Source organism: Ciona robusta, chromosome 5, assembly GCF_009617815.1.
Source record: "Ciona robusta chromosome 5, ASM961781v2".
Taxonomy (NCBI): Eukaryota; Metazoa; Chordata; class Ascidiacea; order Phlebobranchia; family Cionidae; genus Ciona; species Ciona robusta.
The window spans coordinates 7,233,478-7,256,447 of NC_143239.1; the positions used below are offsets into that span (position 1 = coordinate 7,233,478).

Below are 22,970 nucleotides of genomic sequence, written 5' to 3' on the forward strand. Positions count from 1 at the left end.
ATTGTGTCCCTTAGTGCCCACTGTTTCACAAATATGCTATTTGCTTGGTGGCGCTATGGGGCCAAATGGGAGAGAAACTAATGAGGCGAAAAAATGTTTTTCTGCTCGTCGCTGATTGGTCGACCATGTTTAAAGGACTCTTTTTTCGACGTCGCAGTAAAGCGAGAACTGTTACGTCACAAACAGACGCATTGTCCGTGGAACGTTGGAAACAATGGATCTGTAAATTGAGTTAGATGAGATTGTTACATAGTAAACGAAGTATTGTTACGTCATAAATGTAGTTAAGAGCGAGATTTTTAAATGTGATGACGTCAGTTGATGTATTATGACGTCATGTTTCAATTTTCCAGAATTAGATTTAAATCACTGTGTTGTCTTTATGACGTTGCATTCCATTATGGCGGAATAAAAGGATGATTATGGACGTAACAGTAGTTGTATTATTGCTACATCTCGCATCTATGACGAGGGGTCTCCCGGCTTATGGTAATTATCAATTATTTATTTTGCGGCATTTTGCAACGAGTTGCTGTTATGTGCGTTGTTGAGTAATATGGACGATGTTTTCATTCTTTTATCGTCACATTTGGTATTTTGGTTGTTAACAAAGAATATTTTCCCCGTCACTCTAAAAGAGAGTTGTTGGTTGTTAAAAACACGATTGGAAAATATGTGCTAATGGTATCCCATCTCACCCCACAGTAATATTCCATATACAAAGTTAACTATAGTCACTTTCTCGTATTCTATTTTGCAACAAGTTGGTTTACATGTGTTATGTATGTTTGTAGTGTTGAGGGTTAGTACTTTCGTAGTTCCACGAAACAAATTTCGCGATTTCGGATTAAATTTGATTAACCCAATTAACAATAGGATTGTGTGCGACGTAACAAACATATGGCGCGTGGCGCCGATTGTGACGTAGTTTGAAGTATTGTGACGTAATAACGCGAGGTTTCGTCTCGTTTGTTTTAATTTTGGAATGAATTATTCACAATATACTACGTCATAATACCTATTATGTCGAAATTCTGGAATTTTATTTACGCAATGTTTGTTTCATTTATGACGTAACAATCGGTTTGTTTGTTTATTATTTCTAGAAATTTAGAAGTTTCTTTAATTCCCGAATATGTTTGTTCATCGAATAATGCCCATTGTTAACCCGCAACACGTAACAATACAAATCCGACATCAAGGTTTATTACGTCACTGTGACGCCATTTCCTGCTACATTATTCTTTGATCGCGACTTTAATTTGAACATCCTCTGCGACGTCATCATCACTATTATTACGTCACAACACTCCAATCGCGCTTTCGCTTCGTTATTGTCACTTCAACTATTTGACCCAAAATCGACAACTTCGTTCTGGAATCCCCGCAGCGATCGCCGCATTATGACGTAACACTTATCATTGTGACGACACATGTTCTTATTTGTTAACAATCCAACAATGCAAGTTCTAGAATTCAATTGTTTAAACCGCTTTTCCATTATCATGTCGCGTATCTCGGCACTTATTGTTGCGTCATAATCATGTCTGTTACTCGTCAAGTTTTACATTGTTACGTCAGAATATTCCATTTATTCTTTCACAATTAACATCAAAGATTACAGAATCCTTGAACGAACGGGTGTTTATGACGTCATAATTGCATACGTCGTGTGTTACGTCACAAGTAAAATGGTTCTAGAATATGTAATTGTCTAAAACTACTCTTTGTTAACGAACACGGTTATTTCTTTCGTTTGGAACGTATTATTACGTCATAACTACCATTCCATAGCTCATAATCAGATAGAGAAATCCGCGCGAGAAAAGCTGTGTTGGAATCTTGTTTTGAAGTTTCTGCTGCCCCAGGGTATTTTGTGTAGATTCTCACGGTGGCAAGCAACCACAGGGACCTCATACTCGTGTGTGGGATTGCCTGTAAATTGGTCAATAAATGGTTGCGTGTGGCGTTTATTGGCTTAATGTGGAGTAGAAGTCTAATCAATGTTACACTTACATGTAATGTTGGGGGTAAGAACTAGGCTGTAACTTGGTGGATAGCAACCTCTTTTTCACTGACGATTGTGTTGTCGTTGCTTAAAGACCGATTACCGAAAGTAACTTGGTCCATCATCAGTGTAAAAAAGGTTACTATCCACCAAGTTACTGCCTGAAACATAATAAGTTTAACTTGGTCCATTATCAATGTAAACATAGTTAAATTATGTACATCCATTAGCACCCATAGAGTGCATGGCGAATTCCATCCTACTTAAACACACAAGTACCCAGCCTTGCTATAAAGCCATCTGCCACTCCTGGCAATAGTTTCAATTGTTCGTATAAGTGTTCACCCAACCATGAACACACAATACCCATTGTGACATCACAATGTAATTGTGTTGCAACAATATATTAATATTTGGCATGGAATTGATGGATTTTCTTCCAAGACCTCATGTTGTTTCACAAAACAGATATTTAGTTTAATTTTTATTAAATTGTGTTTGCAATGTGTGTATATTACTTTCACAAAACATGTAAATTAATGTGAGATAATAGGCAACTAAATTTGCAGAAAAAAATTATGTTTTTACTCCTTTTAAACCACATTCTTGAAACTCTGCTTTTAGTTTAAATATTTTATTACATTTTGAAAGGTTCTTGCGGCCACTAACATGTTTGTAAGTTTGTGAACACACGGAAGCACTTATGAATCGTGTGTTATCATGCTTTTATTTGATGCTTTTACTCAAGCAGTTTTAAACAACTATCATCTGATCATAATTTCTGTCTAAATTTTGCAAATACGTTTATTTTCTTCACTAGCACCAAGCAAATCATAATCTATATATCCTACACTAAGGTTCTTGCAGTTTTCAAGATACACCAATGTATTTATAACTTATCAAGATACCTAAATACTGTATAAATCATAGACTAACAATTTTAACATCAAGATTTTATGCAGAAATCACACTTTGGTTTCATGTTTTGATTACCTTCATCTTATTTCACAAATAAATGTTATTCTAATATTCTGCAAAATGTACCAACACATTTCACATCCAGGTTCATGCAATTTCGACGAGGCTGATTATTCATGCGGGTACACACAAGAAGTTGACGATAACTTTGATTGGTTAAAGCAAAACAATGTTGATGGCGGATATTTCATGGAGGTAGAAACCGAGAATCACATCAGGAATCAAAAAGCTGTTTTCACAAGTCCACAGATTGTACAGCAGGTAGGGTGCAATGTACATGATAATAGTAGTTGGTATGGCGGGTGTTTTGGTCGAACTAGTAAAACATTATTAAAACGTTTCATAATTTTTTAATTTTTTAAGTCATTTAAAGAGAAATATAGGAGGGAGCCTTGTAAGCGGGCATAAGGTGTATAAACAGATATCTGTTGGGCAGGAGTTTCCTGAAGTTTTTTTTATATGCCCGCATTTAAACTGAGTTTTGTTCCCTTCTAATTTATTTTTCATAAAATAGAATATTTGTTTATTATTGTTACATTATAAAATATAGCCCCAACCCAACTCGGCACTCTCTAAATCCATAACGTATAGTTTGGTACCGTATTATGATCCAACCCCTAGAACTCTCATCTGCTTGTATTAAAACACATTTAACTCCACAACAGGACACACACTGCTTCTCATTCAAATACCATCTGGAAGGGTCAGGAGTCGTAACCGATGGTAACGGATCCTCCCCACTTGGCACTCTACCGACAGCTAGTGGTCGGTTATCGGTTTACGTCAGAAACGACAACACCGACACTTTGTTACAGCCAGTATGGACAACACCCGAGTTAGGGGGTACCGATGGCTGGGCGACGGTTCATCTGGCGCTTAACCCATTGGCTTACAGGGTAAGAGGTGTTTGGAACACATTTTCTAAAAATCAATTTTATTTTAGTTTTTAAAAATAATACAGTATTAAGTCATTTTAATATTTGGTTTTGTTTATGTTTTATTCAATATAGAGGTAAGTTTTGAATTTTGTTAAAAAAATAACTTATATGTAAGAATAACTTATTCGCAATGACTTTTTACTCCAAGTTTGTTTGTTTAACGGATATTATATTATTTCTATAGGTATCGTTTGAAGCCACTGTGCTACAAGATATTCCCGGAGTTATAGCGGTCGATAATATTGTTGTGTCTTCAAAACCGTGTGGTGGGTTATATGCTTTCTATTTTGGATAGTTTGTTTTGTAAAAACTTCAAAATTTGTTTATTTTGCAAAAAAAATTATAAACATTATATATATATAAGTATTATTTTTTTCAAGATTTTTTTTGTGTTTTTGTGTAAAAGATTAGATAATATTTGAAAAATAGAAAGTACAACTTATGCTTAATAAATTATACATATCGAACATCAAATAAAATGGGAATTAACTTAAACGACGGTTGTTAAAACACGCTATGAATAAAATATAACATTAGTATGTCAGTTAGCATGCAGATAAAAGTTACTTTGTGTCTTAAGTTGTTTAAAGGATTATAATAATCTGGGTGGAGTTTATAATTGGATGTAGACTTGCCTCAGGGTAACATTATTATTACCATAGTAGATAGCCCTATATAGGAAGTCATAGAAAGTATTGGCTTCCAATTCAATATTGAATGCATCTGTAATATTAACCATGGTTTATTAATTTCCAAACGACTGATGTTTCGCTGCAAATTCTATTTTCTTTGTTTGTTTTTTTTAATAAATTTTAATACCTGTCTTTGGTATATTATATTCTATATGCAACAGAATATAAATCATGTGATTATTTGCAAATTATATTATGATGTTTTGATTACACTTTGAAACAACTATTGTTTTGCTGCTAATCCCTTCTACTGGTGACTTCTTATTCAAAAAGATAAATTAATGTGTCTGACATTCCGACACCATGTTAAAATGTGATTTCAATATTTTCAACCTGTAGCATTAAGTTTCATTGATTTTTAACTTGTCTGCAATATTATTTGACTCTGCTTGTTTGTATAGACACCTAACAGCAGAGTTAAGTACGTTTCACTCCAGCCACCTTTACACCCATACCTTCATTTAATTAATTGTTCTCACCCCCAGATTCCACCCCCCATTTCCTAAGGCTTGGTAACAAGGACGTGAACAAGGGACAAAATGTTTCGTTGAAATGCTTGTTATGGGGCCATAGTGGACCTGACCAAGTTATTTTGATGCAAAAGTCAAGCGGGGAAACAATCACTAGATCCACGAGGAAGGTGTTGGACGACCATCTATCTGTTACTTTCAAGTAAATATCGGGTTGAATTATCGTTTGTATATTTAGTGTATGTATATATTAGTATGGAAGACATCTTATGGTTATTGTTTGTTTAAGGACCAATATTTTGTTTGCCATACAGCGAGACATCATCAGGGTTTGCAGTTAAGTGTCTTGCCTAAGGACACATACGCACACAATAGTAGCAGCAATGAGCCTCGAACCTGTGTCCTTTGAGCTAAAGGCAAGGGTTGTAACCACTGTGACATGGCACCAGATAAAATAACAGTGTTTCAATAAAACTGTTGCCATCATCAGTGCTTGTAAAAGACTGAGTAGACTTGGTGAAACATCTGCTATATTACAATGAGTCTATACTTGATAATTGTAACCTTAATATTTATAGTTTTACGAACGTGGATCTCAACGAAAGTGGGAAATATCGGTGCATTTCACAAGAAGCTACAAAGGTTGGAGTTTCAAATTATGCTCAACTGAGTGTGAGAAGTGAGTGACATATGTTTATTGGATGTATAATGACCATGCTACACCTAACCAATACACCAAGTTACTGACTATTAGTTTGAATCCCCATGGGAGTTTATTAATAGAGAGGATGGAATATATCCGGTGGTTGGAGAGGTCAAATGTTTGTAGTTATGGTTGTTGTGTTGTTGTGTTGTTATAGTGGTATAATATTTGTTGGTGTATATGTATGAACAAATGAATGTAACTTACTTTATTATCGCGTGGCCGGAAAATTATATAACACGGGTGTTCCTACACCTCGTGCCAGCTTACGAGTTACCACGTATGTTACTTTGTGGGTGATTAGTGGTTACTATTCATATGTATGTGGGGTTTTTTCAAGGGTATTGTAGCTAGGTAAGGTTTTGTTGGTGAATTATTTCACTATACCTTTAATTAGTTCATTGTTGCTGTTGGTGCAAGGCAAATTATATATTTAAAAGTCAGCTGTTTTGGCAGAATACAGTTCATGTAAACCTAAGTAATTTCCCAGAAATATTATTTTATTTGGCAATTTTGTAACCGCTTTGATCCCGCTTCTTATAACATGATATTCATTAAAACACAGCAATACTTAATCTGTTATATTTATAAAACATCTGGCATCTTATTTCAATTTGAAACTAAACCCACGAAATTTTAAACTTTGCTTCCTATAAGATTCAAATTACAATCAAACAGCCATTGTTCTTTCATTGTTTGGAAATAATTGTGGATTGTGGTTTAATTGTGACACAGGTTATTGTGTGAGTGGTATGTCACTCAGGTTTCCATTTAAACTCAGCTAAACAATGATATTATAATGTTCTGTTTTAGAACATATTTGGCCATTAAGCCAATATACCTATCAACCAAATGTACATTAAGGAGGGAAGATGAAACACTTTTTATTTTACTTTCTCGTCCCATTTGGTAGTAAACAAAGAACATTTAAAGAATTATAAAACCGTATCCTCACGACTCTCACAGACCGTTGTTTATTGTTTAAAACACGATCATGATAAGATGATATTTTAATATTATGTGCTAAAAGTGTCCCATCTTTCCCCACCGTACCGTATATTGGTTTGTTACTTCTTCTACCGGGTAAAGTAAAAAGTATTTTGGTTTCTCTGGAATAAAAATGATAATTATATCCCATAGTTTTATTTGCCATACATTAAGACTTTAACAGTATAATAAAACTTGTAGCATTTTTATACCAGAGATGCAAAATGGACTAAGATGCTAAAATGTTTAAAACTATAATAACTAGAGCAACTTGGCAGTGAGCATGAGGTGCATTTATTACTAATATTTTAGAATTGATTTTCAATGTATGAGTCACAGTGTGTATTATGACATCATAGGGTTCCTTTATGAGATATCTATGTTTGCTCTTGTTAAGCAAACAGTGGAATGCAAACAAACCACGTTTATGACATCATAATACTTGATGGTTGTGATGTAACATTCATGTTTTAAACTCCTTTAAGGAACCAATAACTTTAACAACTGATGTTGTGTCGCTATATTTTGTCTTTTTGTTTAAAATATTTTGAAATCTTCGCTACCGTAATCAAGAGACAAAAAAGTTTTATATTATTATTATTAACTTTGTGATGTAACAATCCCTATTATAATAATTTACATAAATATCCAATATATTTTGCAAGTTTTAAGATAATTTGAAGTTGATTAACATCTAATTAAAATCGGTATCTTATATACATTTTTTTTAGATTTCCTTTTATACCATTTCTATTCTGACTGTATGTCATTTCTATGATAATTTGCTTGAGTGATTTCCACTATTTTGTATGATATCTATGTTACATTAATATGATATCTATGTTACAATAATATGATATCTATGTTACACTAATATGATATCTATGTTACGATAATATGATATCTATGTTACACTAATATGATATCTATGTTACGATAATATGATATCTATGTTACGATAATATGATATCTATGTTACAATAATATGATATCTATGTTACAATAATATGATATCTATGTTACAATAATATGATATCTATAGAACCTCCCCGACCCACTAGAGGGCCGATGGTGTCGGAACCCGGTTCGACGAGTTTTATGATCCAACTAAATATCGATGAATTCACCGGAGATGGACCTATCGTGCAAACTATATTAAAGTATAGGCCAGTGGATGGGTTGTGGGCAGGTAAGGGGGTTGGTGTTGTTTTGTGGGGGTAGGGGGTTAATATGAGGTAATGTTGGGCTATTGTACAAACTGTGTTATGGTATAGTCCGTGAATGGGTTGTTGGTTGGTGAGGAAAAAAGCACAGCCACAGTGCTCTCATACAAGCGAAAAAGTTCTGTATATTATCGCCCAGTGTTACAGATGTTCATAATTAAAACGATAAGGTATTGGGCTTCAAAATAATTGTTATATGTTATTTGCTGCAGATTGGTAAAATTGTACTATTTGGAATAATGTGAATACAATAATGGTGCGTGTTCCGTAATAGGGGGTTTTACCTTGTTATAATGTAATTATGGTAGCTTGACAGCGAGCATGAACACATAAGGGATTTCTAACGTCATGGTGTATTTTATTTGTAGACACTTTGTTACATATATATATATAATACATATTAATATGCACAACCCTTAATTTTATATGATGCAAATATTACCTATGTAAACTTTATCTTTAATAATTTGTTTTTTATATTGTTTCTATTTTCCAAGTAAACCATATAGGTGAGTTATATGATATCTATGTTGTAAAACATGGATGTTGTGGTTTTAATGAATGGCTTTGCTTGTTTGGCAGTGTGTGTATAATGGGGTTTGATAGGTTGTATAGGTGGTTATTTGGCTGCCATTTCGTGTCCATAACAATACAACTGGCCAGAGTGTGAAGAATATACATAACTTCACTAAATAATGGGACATTAGGATTAAAAAACATTTTTGTGTAAAAACATGGACAGTAAACATAAAAAAAAACAAAGTTTTATAACCGGACTAATGAATTTAAATTGTTTATATTACTGATTAGTTTAAATTAAAGATATGAAAGTAAACAGCCCTTCACTGCTAGCATTGCTTATTTATCATTGAAACAAAATGAATATTTCATTCATTTAAACAGCATGCATTGTATTGCTGCAATTTGCTGAAGCCACATTATCATCTCACTGTCCCCATTATTTACTTAACAAACACAGTTGTGATGTCACAAGTGGCTGTGAGAAGCCCCTTTGTTACATCATAATAATCAGTCTTTACGCTTGACCGGTCAAGCAGTCATGTTCATTCAACCGTTACGCTCGTCTTACTCTGCTCGTTCAACCTTGACAACCCTTTGTCTATTTTAGAATTCAATAAAAATAAACAATTTATTTAATTTTCGCACAAATATTATTTTTTTTCACAAAAATATTTTTTGTTATAAATATTGTTTTTATAAAGTTTATTGAATAATATTTTAAAAATTGTTTTAAATTAAAAATAAATAATTTTTTATAACATTTCATTACAACGATTTTTACTTTGTATCCTATCAGAAACAGTTTATTGGGAATTAAACTAAATATATATTTGAATAAATTTCAAACCCCATGTTTAACCAATCAACCCCCCAGATGTCCACCATATAACCAACGAAGATTACCAACTGTGGCACCTACAGCCCGACACCGAGTATGAGGTGTCCGTGACGCTCGTGCGCCCTGGGGTCGGGGGTGCCGGGCCCCCTGGTCCCACCCTGCGCAGAAAGACCAAATGTGGGGTTCCATTACAAGCGTTACAAAACGTTATCCCAACACCAGTGGGGTCGAATGAGATACAAGTCACTTGGAATGTAAGTCGCTTGCATTGTTGTTGTTTTAAGTTTTTTTAGAGTCTGCTTGTTTTATGTTTGTTTTTATGAAATAATAAAATAATCCGGCCCGTTTTTGAATCCCAATACCCATGGCTTGCATTGCAATAGCTAAGCTTAGTGGATATAGAAAAGAATGCGTTTAGGACTTTTATTTTTTTATTTTTCTATTGTTTTTTTGTTCTGCCTCACTGTATAAAATAGAATATGTCCTAAACCTGTGTTTATTTGAAATTTCAGTTTTTTTTTAAACCTTTGCAATCAATTTTTATAAAGTTTTTGTTCCCTTTTAAATCTCACCCCCCCCCCCCCCCGACCCCCCAGGTCCCCGACTTTAGCATAGTTCAATGTCATTTCTATCAATTTGTCGTCAAATATCGGATCTATGATGAAAACGAGCCACAAGAGGGGGCTAATGAGTATCTACAACTGGAAGTTCAGGTTAGTTTCGGTTGATTGTTAAAATTATCAAAGGATACCGAGTTCAGGGCCCGATGCCGCTACCGTTATGGGCGTATGTGTCATTGGGCAAGACCATTATGTCCCAACCCAGTAATACAAAGAATTAATCACCTACAAAGGTACACCCGGGGTTATTGAACATCATAACACAGCAATATTGACCTAAATGTAATATATATCTTAATTAGAAACCCCACCTAAGTAACCCCCCCCCCTCCACAGCAAACCCCGTCCGCGTCAATCCTCGATTTACGAACATTCACTCGATATGCCATCAAAGTATCTCTAGTGACCTCCGGTGGCTCGATTGACACTGGAGATTATATCATGAGAACAGGGGAAGGAGGTAATATATGATTTCTATGTTTACTAAAAGTTTCTATAAATAATATATTATTTTTATGGTCACAAATTCTTTAATAAACTTAACATTCAATTTTTTTTTATTAAATTTTAAACTAAAATTTTAGTTTTAAAATTACACAATAACAAATGTTTTATACTATTTCTATTATTGATATAATATATCTATGCCAGCCCCAAGCGAGGTCCCCCCACAATCCTTTGTTACAACTTTCATCAACGAGACTTCTATTGCCCTCAAGTGGGCGGAACCTACGCCACCGAATGGAGAGATTATCGGATACGAGGTACGTTGTATAAGATTTCTATGAAATAATACCAATTATGGATCCTTTAATTAAGGCCATAGTTGGCCCATTTCCCTAACACACAAAAAAGTAAAACAAATTTTTTGTTTTCCAAAAAATTAAAACTGTTTTTTTCAAAAAAAATTATTTTTGTTAAATTTTTCAAAATTTTTTTTTGTAAAAAATAAAATTTCGTTTAATTTATTTAAATTTTTCAGAAATAGTTTTAATAATATTTATAAAATTATAAATTTCATTTTCATTGAATGTTTATCAACCACCACCAAGGTATCCTACCGTGGAACCCGATCTTTTGACCCAACGTTTCAAGCGCAGAACGATAATGGGTTAATCCAGGAAGGCGGGGATAAACGGGGACTCGTGCTAACGGGGTTACACCCGGGGACACGGTTTGCTATTTCTATTAGAGCCCACACGAAGGCGGGAGTGAGCAACGGGACCGAGATTATCGCTTCGACCGATATTTCAGGTGGGTGGGGGGGTGTGTTTTATACGGGTGTATATATATATATAGGTAGGTAGGTGGGTTAACTGCTTGTAGCAGAATGTGTGTGATTTATTGTAGTGTATTCTATATATGTGAGGTCCTTGTAGGGGGATTGGGGTTTAGGTTTGGCCAATTACCCCAACAAACAGGGTTTATGGTATAGGTATGAATAGATGTAACAAGCTTACAAGTTACCACATGTGGTGTAAATGGTGGCTGTTTAAGGTATTTTGTTGGGTTATGTGTGTTAGCATTACTTGTGGTTGGAAAGCTCAAATTGGAAACCAAATAATTAATTTCTAGACTTTTGTTCATTTTCTTCTTGCAAAGTTGATTTGTACGACTATGTTTAATCAAACATGATACGTTAGTGAACATATATTGCTTGTGAGTTATTTAACCACCAAACCACAACACTTAACACCTGTGTGGTAGTTTGTTCATGGCTGGCTTTAATTAAAGTTGGAACTGTAAATTAAAACATATTCGGTTGACAGCCATGAATTAATACTTGACCAAAGTATTTAAATGATTAGTTACCTGGTGTGTGCGGTCCCTGAGGCATCAGGTTGGGAGCGAGCTTTGATACAATTTCTTTTTTTACTGTTTGGAAAATATGTTTTTTTACCTAACCCATATAGAATAGATTAATTCTGGTGCAAATAATGTGAAAAAATAATAATATTTAGTTAAACAAATTAATATAAACTAATATTTTTTAACTTTCTTCTATCCGCCCCAAGCCTTGAACCCGGTACCCCCTATACACTCCCCAATAATAAACACCCTTATAAGATGTTTATGGCACAGACATGCTTACCACACGAGGGAATGGTTTCCGTTGAGTAATTCTCGTGTTTGTTTTTATTTCCACACTTGAGTTAACGCACTTCATGGTTCACTGAGCATGATAGAAAAAAAAGCAAAATATCTTTGGTTTTTAATCAATTTTAAATACTTGGGCAACCACAGTAATAAAAAAACAAACAAGTGCATTGTTGTGAAATAAACAATATGACAAATATAATTATGACATCATAAATGCGTTGGTTTATTTACAATCAACAATTATCTAATTAAATACATGATAAATAGTTCATTACATTAACAAACTTATACAAATTAATATTTTTTAAATTTCATGCAATATGACTTGGAATCCTACCATTGGTTGCTTGGTGTGTTGTGTCACCCCAGCGTTTGGAACAGAAGTCACATCTTATGATATTCACTAAATGTGACAAATGCCATTTAATAAATCAGACTTAGATTGTGTCCGTCTCCAAACTTATGTTCGTTTAACAAATTTCAAAAAATGAGATTTTTCACAAAAAAAAATGTTCGACTCCAAACTGCCGTGTCGCCCAACTCGTGGTTAATATTTAACTTATGACATCATAATACAATCGATGTAGCCTGACTATGATGTCATAATATCAATGTTTAACGACATTCGTTACAAAGTCTTCGCGTAATTAAAGAAACATTATAAATCAAGTGATAAATTGTTTTAAATATTAATTATTATATTCATGTGTTAAGAATTTATTAAAAACTAAATATTTGCTTTCTTTATCCTAACAGGTATAACAACCCTGGTTTTATTTGAAACTTTTCCTCACGTAGTTTTTTCTCGGTAGCCTGTTTTTAACTGTTTTTTTTTAAATACATGATAAATAGGTCAAGTTCATTATATTAACAAACTTATACAAATTAATATTTTTTAAATTTCATGCAATATGACTTGGAATCATACCATTGGTATTGTGGGGGCCTATTTTTAACAATTTTTTTTGCTGCTAATTCCCTTCTCTTCGTTGTTTAATTAACCTGATCTTTGCTATCGTATTTAACAAGACAGACCTTTTTAATATTACAAGAAGCAATTTAAAAAAAAAAGTTTTTATTTATTTTTATGCAGAAGTATAATTTGTGTTATTTCTTTTTAAATCATTTATTATATTTCAATGTTGAACGTTATATTTATATTATTTCTATTCCAGCCCCCACTATGCCTCGGTACCCGAACCCGTTCGATTCTTCGAACAAAACGATCACCCCAACTACAATAGAAATCACATTAAAGCCCGCTGATGCTAACGGAGCCCCCATCACCAACTATTACATCATAATTGAAGACGTAACTCCAAAACCGAAGGTAATAATATTTCTATAGTTTTGTTGTATTACTGCCTGTCTGCCTCCTCCTGTTTTTGTCTAAAACCAACGGGTGATTTGTCTTTTAGTTTAAAACCATAATTATTCAATAATGTCATCAGTAACTTGTTTTAACGATTGTCGTTTTGCTACCAATTCCCTTTAATTCGTTGTTTTAATAAATATTAACACCAATATCGTATTTGAAAAGATAAATGTTTATATTATTTCTATATTTCTCATCAGACACCCTCGAAACCTGCAGCCCCATCAAGTGTTAGAAACAAGAAGAATTCGGGAAAAGGTTTAGTTGTTTTTTTTATTATTTATTATTCCTCAAAACCCTGAAAAAATTTTGGAATAAAATTAAAATTTTTATATCGAAGCATAAAAACTGTCTATGTTTAATTTATTAAAATGTTACCAGAAATGTATAATACACATGTACCTTAAAATATTAACTTATTTTTAGCTAATTAATTTAACAATCCTGTTTATTACATCACATAGGAAACAAACGAAAAAGGAAAAATCGTAATCGTAACACTCGTAGTCTCGATGCTCTCTGGCGCCACAAGCGACAAGCGGTGGTTGCCGTTAGCGACGAACCCAACGCTTGTTTATCTCAACCAATCACGTTCGAGGAAGCTCAGCGCACCAATCGATCGTCGTATGCCGGGGCTCGGTTCGCCCCGAGTGAAGTTACCCAGGTGGGGGTAGGGGGTTATTTAAGGGGGGTGTTAGGGGGTTATTTAAGGGGGTGCTAGAGGTATATGAGGGGTGGGGTAATCGGGGGAATAGGCGCCTAACCTGGGGTGGCAGGGTGGGCGAGGTAACCCTGCAATTTTCTGCACTGGATTAATCAATAAACATTACAACCAATAATTGAAAGGAATTGTGGGGGTGTGGGGTAAGATGAGATGACGTAACCACATAATATCCAATATTCCCTGATCGTGTTTTAAACAGTTAACGAAGATCTTTTAGAATCTTGGTCGTATGATTCTGTAAATATTCTTTTGGAAAAATGTGAACATGAACCTGAGAGACAATGAAAACATATACTATCCCAACTTAGATGATTCCATAACACAATGTTATTCACGTTCTTCCAATGCATTAACAATAAGCACGTTACAGGACATGAAGTTTACGGTTGGTGGAAGCAGCGACACGAACGGGTTCACGAACCCCCCTCTCGACCCCAACAAGGATTACAAGATATACGTTCGTGCTGAAAGTAACGTGGGAGGGGAAGTGAAAGCAAACTGCGTGCTCGTGGCTTTGAAAGGTGGGAGGTTTGGTTTACCAACTGTTATATAATGTTGTATGTGTTTTATTCATTGGTTGTAACCTTTTAAAACACAACTTTGAAAGGTGCATTGTTTATACTTGTGTTTGTTTTTACTCGTTAAACAATATCATATATTAAAATTTACACAATATATATTTTTTGATCTTCCTGTTACTTATGACATCACAATACTTATTCTTAGACCACAAGATTGTGACGCCAACTACGCGGCCGACCCAACCAACAATGGAAAACACAAAAACTGTTCAACAAGGTAACATAGGATTTCTATTGCGTTACGGAAAATATATAACATAGGCCTATAACATTTTTTCTACTTTTTTTCTTTTAATTACTATATTTTTTTTTAGTTAAAAACAAATGAATATGAGTTGTTATAAGTTGTTATATGCTGTATCCAAGGTTAAACTTTTGACTCTTTAACTTAAATAATTTTAATATCAATGTCAAATGGTTTGTTGCTAACTTTCTCTTCGTTGTTTAAATTAATTTAATCTTCGTTCGTATTCGAAAAAAGTATAAATGAGTTTTAGGTGAGGTTTTATAATATTCTATTTTTTTGATACTTGTTTATCTTCGTTTTTATAATAATATAACATTTCTATTAACAGACAATGGATCGACAGCAATAGCGACACCCGGTGACAGGGATGCGTCGCAACAAGAACAAGTGATGCTGTACGCAGCAGTAGGGGGCGCTGTTGTGGCCGTACTTGTGATTTCTATTGTCGTAATTCTGCTCGCTATCAAGTTTAAAAGGTATAAAAATATTACATAATAAACTTTTAATAATTTTTTGGGGGGTTTAAAAATATGTGTCCATCTCATTCTCTATGATATTGGTGACTTTTGTAGCAAGAGGCTATGGTACCTGAAGCCAGAGTTGGCCAATTACCTCATCACAACGCAGTTAGTAAAACCATTTATCTCCCATAGTGATATTTTAAAATTAAAGTTTGGTCCCCACTGATTGTGGTCGCAAAATTCAGAAGCAATGACCTCGCCTTTGCTTCTTAATCCAAAAATATCTAAAATGGCATTTGTCAAAAGAAAATATGGTGATTGGTTAACACTGTACAAAATATTATTTATAAAATATTTATATTTTATGTAAACATGAACACAAGATATACGTTCATGTTTATATTTTATTTCTATTTTATAAATAACTTAAAATCCATAGACGTCGTAAAAGATTGCACAAAGACGAAGTGGTCAACCCGTTTGAGGTTCGTATGATGATATCCGATGTATCCACCCCCGGCCACACCCTTTTACCGACCAATCACGGTGAAGGAAGCGTCGAACGGAGAGCGTTGATGCCTGATGTTGTTGGTTACGAACATCAAGGTAGGGGGATATGTTATAATGTTTCTATGAGGGTTTATAATGTTTCTATGGTAAATTTTGGGTAAACATAACTTTTATTATTAAGTTAATTCAACCGACGTGATATTTTTTTTAAATAAATTTTAATTTTCTCTTTTCCTTAAACTTGAGGTATTTTACTGGAAAATAAATGTTTTTAGATTTAATTAAAATAACAAATATAATTGTAAGAAAAAAATGTAAAAGATTTAACTGGTTTGTTCTTTTATTATTAAACATTTTGGTTGTTTTTTTAAACAAAATAATCTTAACATGATTTCCGTTCCAGCGTACAATGGATTATGTGAGTGCGGACGAAGCATGCGTTGTGTTGATGTGTGTCGCATGTACCCACCGTTGTTTATAGGTTACCCCTAATTGGGTGTTACACGGGTTAGGGGGGTGTAGGCGCCAAACTTATATAAACACAGGGGAGGCAGGGATAGTTAGACACACAATCCTGTGAAACAAATCTAACTTATTGGTTGTAATGTTTACTGATAAATGAAGTGTAGACAATTCCAGGGTTGGCCTGCCCACCCTGCCACCCCAGGTTTGGTGCCTATAAATAGAGGTTTAGGGGTTAGTGTAGTTGACAATTAGTAATTAATATTCACATATTAATTTAAATTTTTTAAAACACGAAATTGAAACAAAATTGTTTTGTTTTCCTCACGTTTGTGTTCGAATTCTCACACTTTATGTTATTTCTATGTTGCATCAATCAGTGTGTTTGTTGTTGATTAATTAAAACTAAAATTAAATATTTAACGAGCTGATTAACAAAATAACTAACAATGGTTTGGGTTAAAGGCTAAATCTCAAGTTCTCTAACAAGGATCTCACCAATATAGTACGGAAAACAAAGAATGATTAAAATTTATTCTTAGAAAATGTTGTAATTACCAAAAATAAAATTAACTTTCTTAAATTTTAGATTACATCGAAAAAGCTTCGGAAAATGGCGCGTCTTACCCACCAGCTCCATCCAGTGACGAAAGATTTGCCGTTCGTGTGGATGATTTCCATGTCCACGTGTCGCAGATGAAAGCCACCGGTGGCTACGGCTTCAGGGAGGAATTCTCGACCTTTGTTGACGGCCCAGCCGCGCCGTGGACCGTGGCAGAGAAGCCACAGAACAGGGTAAGGGGTTTAGATGGTGACATACTTGGTGTGGGGTAATGGGGGTTCCATTTTATGGGGTAATGGGGGTTAAGGGTGACTGGATGACATATCACCCCAACTTTTGAAACAAGGGTGACACTTATGTTTAGCAGCCAAGTTTTAAGCCTAAAACAGATTTACCCTGATGTTAGGTGTCTATACAAAACATAGGAGGGGTTTAAAGTTAAACCAACAACAAAGTTGTCTATACACCATCTAGTGAATAACCCTCACATTACCAAATATACGTTACAGATAAAGAATCGATACGGGAACATAATGGCTTACGATCACAGTCGTGTTGTATTGGAACCTTTACCTGGTCACGAGGAAGAATACGGGAGCGATTATATTAATGCTTCGTATGTTAATGTAAGTTGGTTGTCCTTGTGTGGCGGGTGTTCTGTTTCATAGACTTCGTTTCTGCCTCTGAGTTACCACGTATGTAACTTTGTGGGTGATTGTTTTCTGTATGGCTGATAATTTAGACAACCCATTAGTTACCACTGGGTTGAAGCAATTGCCGTTAAGTGTCTTGCCCAAGGACATATACGCTCACAATGGTGGCAGTGTCGAGTCTTGAACCCATTACCTCTGGTTTGCTAACCATTTTGCCGATTTATCAATGACAGTAGTTGCGGTTCGTGTGGATGATTGGAGTCAACTTTACAGCCGTTGTGACCTCATTTTAACAACATTTACCCCCCCCCCACAGGGTTACAAGAAACCTGGGATGTACATCGCCACGCAAGCCCCAACGTCCGATACGAGCGCAGACTTCTGGTTGATGGTTTGGCAGGAACGAAGCAATATAATAGTGATGGTCACCAACCTCGTGGAACTCGGCAAGCGGAAATGTCATCAATACTGGCCCGATGAAACTGGCGTGTACGGGTCAATACAAGTGTCCATGAATAATGTGGAAGAAACTTCCGATTACGTCGTTCGCTCGTTCGTTGTGCAACAGGTGATGCCTTTTTCTCGCATTCTCTCATTTTATGTTTCCCTTTTCCTGTTTGTCTAAATAATGTAACTTTAATTTGTTTTATTTTTTCAAAGTTATTTTAGTTTGTTGTTAAACTCTGGGTGTTGATGTTTGTTCTTTTTACACCGAGGCGAGCTACGCTGTAGTGTAAACGCCGCTTAAAAGAACAAACAAAGAAATATCTACGCTCCATTATCCAACTATATGAACATTCAACCCCCCCCCCCCCCCATTTAGACGGACGGCTACGACGTACGTGAAGTGAAACAATTCCATTTTACCTCGTGGCCTGACCATGGTGTCCCATCTCGCCCCACCAACCTTCTATCGTTTGTTAGGAGGGTGAAGTCATACGACCCGCAAGGTAAGATGGCCAACACTCATTCTCATCTAACACTGAAGTTGACATTAAAGTTGATTAACTGAAACTTTAACCATCCTCAGTGTTAGATGAGACAAGAGTGAGTGTTACAAGTACCAAGCTGGTCTTTATATAACACTCACTCTTGTCTCATCTAACACTGAGGATGGGTAAAGTTGACTGTTGACAATTTGGACAATCCATTAGTGACCACTGGGTTGGAGCAATTGCCGTTAACTGTCTTGTCACCCCAGATTTTACCATAAATCCAAAATTGTAACTGCATTTTAACAATGTCACCCAAGATTTTGTTAAAAATCTAAATACAAAAAGATAAAAAGTCGAGCAGCAAAATAACATAGATACCCCTCTAGGCGAAGGCCCCACACTGGTTCACTGCAGTGCTGGTTCAGGACGTACAGGTTGTTTCATGGTGATTGATATGATGCTGGACATGGCTCGGGATGAAGATATTGTGGATATCCATAATACAGTGAAAGAAGTTCGGACACGAAGGGTTAATATGGTGCAGACCGAGGTACGTGGTATATATGGTGTCACGACCCCCTTTTAAACCCCCCCAAAAAAAATTAATAAAAAAATAATATTTTTGAAAATTTTTTGATTAACCCCCCCCCCCTTATTTTTTTTTTCTGGCTGCGCCACCGTGTGTGTGTGTCATGAAAACACTTATATAGGTTTCTACTTATGTGTGGCTTGTCTATGGTTAATACTACCATGCGCACACTCGAGCTGCTAGACTGTTGTTTACTGGAACGTTAAAGTGCATGTATGATGTCATAGACGGAACTGACACTCGTTCTTACATCTGTCATTCATAAAGTTTAACTCTCTCTTGTTTCAATAAATTTATTTTAAATTTTTTTTAAGTTTATAGTCTGTTATGATGTGTGTATATTTATGATATATCTGCTCCCTTGAGTGAGTTTTGAACCCCCCCCCCCTCCGTAGGAGCAATACATCTTCATCCACGAAGCAGTCCTTGAAGCGTTGTTGTGCGGGGAGACCTCCGTGCCCGCCGGCGACCTCGTGCAACATTACGATGAGCTTATCACCGTTGATCCACAGACGCATTTTGCTCCGATACAAGAGGAATTTGAGGTGATTGTTATTTCTATGTTTTGTAGATTACGATGTATCTGGCATGTGGTATCAACTATTTGAATGAAAAGTCCAAACATTCTAAAAAATATTTCAGAAAAGATGTTTTAAAAAATTAAGAAAAATAAATCTTAAAAATGAACACCCTCCCCCCAGACACTTAACGTGATCACCCCTAAACTATCTGAGGACGAATGTTCCGTGGCGCGACTCCCCAGGAACCGCGGTGCCAATCGTTTCATGGACGTGCTGCCTGCCGATCGTCACCTAGCGTACCTCGTAACACCTGACCCCGCCGATCGAGAGAATAATTACATCAATGCTGTTTATGTTGATGTAAGTATGTGGGGTTTATGATGTGTATTCGGTATGAGTGAGGTCTTGTTATGAGCCTGAGTTTTACGGCAGATTTGGCCCGTTACCACAACATTAATAATTATATCAATAATGTTTATGTCGTTGTGAGTTTGTTGTTTGATGTATATGGATGAGGTTTTGTTGAGGACTTGGGTTTTAAACCAGAGTTGGCCCATCTACCCAACACCCCAACTTCCGTATGTCATACTCTTTTCGGTATGAATGTATACGATACGTTATTTTATGTCAATATTTTTCTAAATTTCGTTTCGATTTATTCAAGTTTGTGTAGATTTTATTTTTTTTATCCTTTAAACTAAAAATCATCTTTTTTTTAAAACTTCTCAAATTTTCTAATGTTTGATTAAAAAAAATTAATAATTAATTCTATTTCATTTTATTCCCAGAGTTACTCCTCGAAGAATGAATTCCTGGTGACACAGATGCCGCTCCCAAACACAGTCATCGATATTTGGAGATTAATTTACGATCATAATTGTTCTTCTATTGTGATGATGAATGATGTCACAGAACATGATCAGGTTAGTTGCAATCCATACCAATGACATAACACAAATTTACCGTTTGTCGCGTTTTTTAAGCTTTCAAGTAAATCTGATAAACATGGGCGACATTTGATAAATACACTCATATTGTTTGTCAGCATTGAATGAGTTATATTTAAAAAGTTACCTTAGACTAAATGTCCTATAATAACCTCTTCTTAACCACGTTTGGGCATTTTTTTGAAATAAAAAACAAATATCAACTTTAACCCCACCACCGCATACCAACAACTACTTTAACCCACCCCCTCCTACCATAAATACTTTGACCTACCCCTCCCCAGACATGCCGACAATACTGGCCAGACCAGGGTTCGGCGATCTATGGAAGCTTCACGGTTGAACTGCTCACAAAAGATGACGAGGTCGACGTCGTTACGAGGTTGTTTAAACTGCAGAATATAGCGAGGGTGAGTGCTTTAATTTTATATTTTATATATTTCAATGATTCTGAAATTTATAAAATACTTTTTTTTTCTTTATTGAGTAAGATGCGAACTATCAATGTAAATTGAAGGCAATGGTTTGAAAGATTACTTGGTGTTTTTTATCTGATAAGTTAAGTTTAATCAGAAATGGTGGTTTTAATACAGTTGTGATAAATGGCATCAAGTCTCCACCACTCAACTATGATATATAGTTGGTTTAAAACGATATATACAAACACCATTAACCTCATTACACATAAGTTTCAAGCCATCCTTTATTTTGTTAAACTGTATACACAAACACACCATTGACCTCACTTTTATTATTACCTAATAGTTTTAACTACATTTTTAATTCGTTGAATATAAAATCACAGCCTGGCGATGGTTACCGTCTCGTCCAACAATTCCAACTTACGAACTGGCCGGCCCCACAACCCGTTCCTTACTCTCGTAACTCAGTATTACGAATCATCCAACTCATCAGCAAGTGGCAGTCTGAGTGTTCGGTCAACCATGAACCTGGGAGAGCGCTCGTGCACTGCGTGTAAGTATATTGTTTGTTTGACAATATTTCAATTTTTGACAAAAAATTATGAAAAAGTTTTTCAAAATGACTTTTATTTTATGCAAAGTTACATACATGGTAACTTGTAAGCGGGCACAAGATGTATGAAACAGAACACCAGTGTTATAACGACTGTTGTTGCCTCGCCATGCGAGGATAAAAAAGTTACACCCAACCTTAACACACCCCTCCACAGAGCTGGTGCAGGACGCAGTGGAAGCTTCATAGCTTGTTACAACATGTGTGAGCAACTAAGGAACGAGTATTCAGTTGATGTTTTTAATATTGTGCAAAGATTGAGGAATGTTCGGCCGCAACTCGTAGAAACATTAGTAAGTATATATATTAACATAGATATCTTGTATCAACATAGAGGTTTTAGATTATACATGAATATCTCTAATATTGGGTGAAGTAATAAACCTACATCCCAGGTCTCAGGTGTGCCTCACTGAAGACCTCACCCTTATAGAATACAATCTCTATTATTGAGTGTTTATAAACTGCCTCAGTGGGGTCTAGATGGTAGCACCCTGGTTGTTGGGGTAATAGACCTACATCCCAGGTCTCAGGTGTGCCTCACTGAAGACCTCACCCTTATAGAATAGAGTATTTTGTTTGTTGTTGCATCCATCATTTATTTAAATAATTCTTGTATGTTAAGAAATTCTGAATATTAAATAGATTAACATATATTACTTGCGAATCGGATTTGAACCAATAACAAATTTAGTTGTTATGCAGTTTGTATTTACCCAATATTAAGAATTTTTAATAAATGCTAAATTTTAAGCCAATTAATTTATTAAAATATTTTTCTCCAGGAGCAATACCGATTTTGCTACGAAGTTGGAATCGAGTTTGCCGACCAATGAGAACGGAGAAAGTAGAAATCGACCAATAGGAACGCACCAAGTTAAACGGGGGCTTTTGATTGGTGGAAAGACTTTTGCTTAGTCGCCCTGGTGAAACCAACATGACTAAGCGCCAATCATTGTGTCATCAAAATATTTTGGGACGAAATATTTTTGGTGAATTTAGTTAAAATTTATTTTGTTGTTTTTTTTACCGATCCCCTGACCAAATAAGGGCGTGACTAACTTTTGTAATTTTTTTGACATTTCTGTGCCCATTTACAATCCACGCTGCTTGCATAACTTTAGTTTTAATCAACTTTGGGAATAAAATCAATCGCAGATGTTTCGTGGTTTTGGTGATGGGGTCCTTGCAGTGTGGCATGCCATGGAACCTGGAATTTACACGCGACATAAAACAGTAGCGAAGGTTAGGTTGGGTAAGACAACGAAAAGAAGGGAATTAGCAGCAAA

General features: G+C 35.3%; 1 protein-coding gene across 3 annotated transcripts; it reads left to right on the top strand.

The window, feature by feature from the left end:
• Window positions 1–219: 219 nt before the first annotated feature.
• Window positions 220–22,840, top strand: LOC149736180 (receptor-type tyrosine-protein phosphatase kappa-like). 3 transcript variants are annotated; one of them, XM_089878994.1, is made up of 32 exons: window positions 220–489; window positions 3,072–3,247; window positions 3,652–3,882; window positions 4,109–4,190; window positions 5,102–5,288; window positions 5,665–5,765; window positions 7,819–7,965; window positions 9,396–9,613; window positions 9,956–10,072; window positions 10,316–10,439; window positions 10,631–10,743; window positions 11,032–11,233; window positions 13,255–13,409; window positions 13,655–13,712; window positions 13,919–14,118; window positions 14,549–14,699; window positions 14,905–14,976; window positions 15,335–15,482; window positions 15,907–16,073; window positions 16,381–16,458; window positions 17,029–17,234; window positions 17,511–17,627; window positions 17,971–18,222; window positions 18,478–18,604; window positions 18,976–19,139; window positions 19,574–19,723; window positions 19,880–20,059; window positions 20,488–20,622; window positions 20,931–21,056; window positions 21,452–21,621; window positions 21,839–21,974; window positions 22,467–22,840. In XM_089878994.1, the coding sequence occupies exons 1-32, from the start codon at window positions 417–419 to the stop codon at window positions 22,515–22,517; spliced, it is 4,614 nt and encodes a 1,537-aa protein (XP_089735120.1). In that variant the 5' UTR covers window positions 220–416; the 3' UTR covers window positions 22,518–22,840. The 3 variants fall into 3 exon arrangements, with proteins under 3 accessions (XP_089735120.1, XP_089735121.1, XP_089735122.1); XM_089878995.1 differs by having other exon boundaries at window positions 221–489; window positions 16,381–16,395; XM_089878996.1 differs by lacking the exon at window positions 16,381–16,458 and having other exon boundaries at window positions 222–489.
• Window positions 22,841–22,970: the final 130 nt, after the last annotated feature.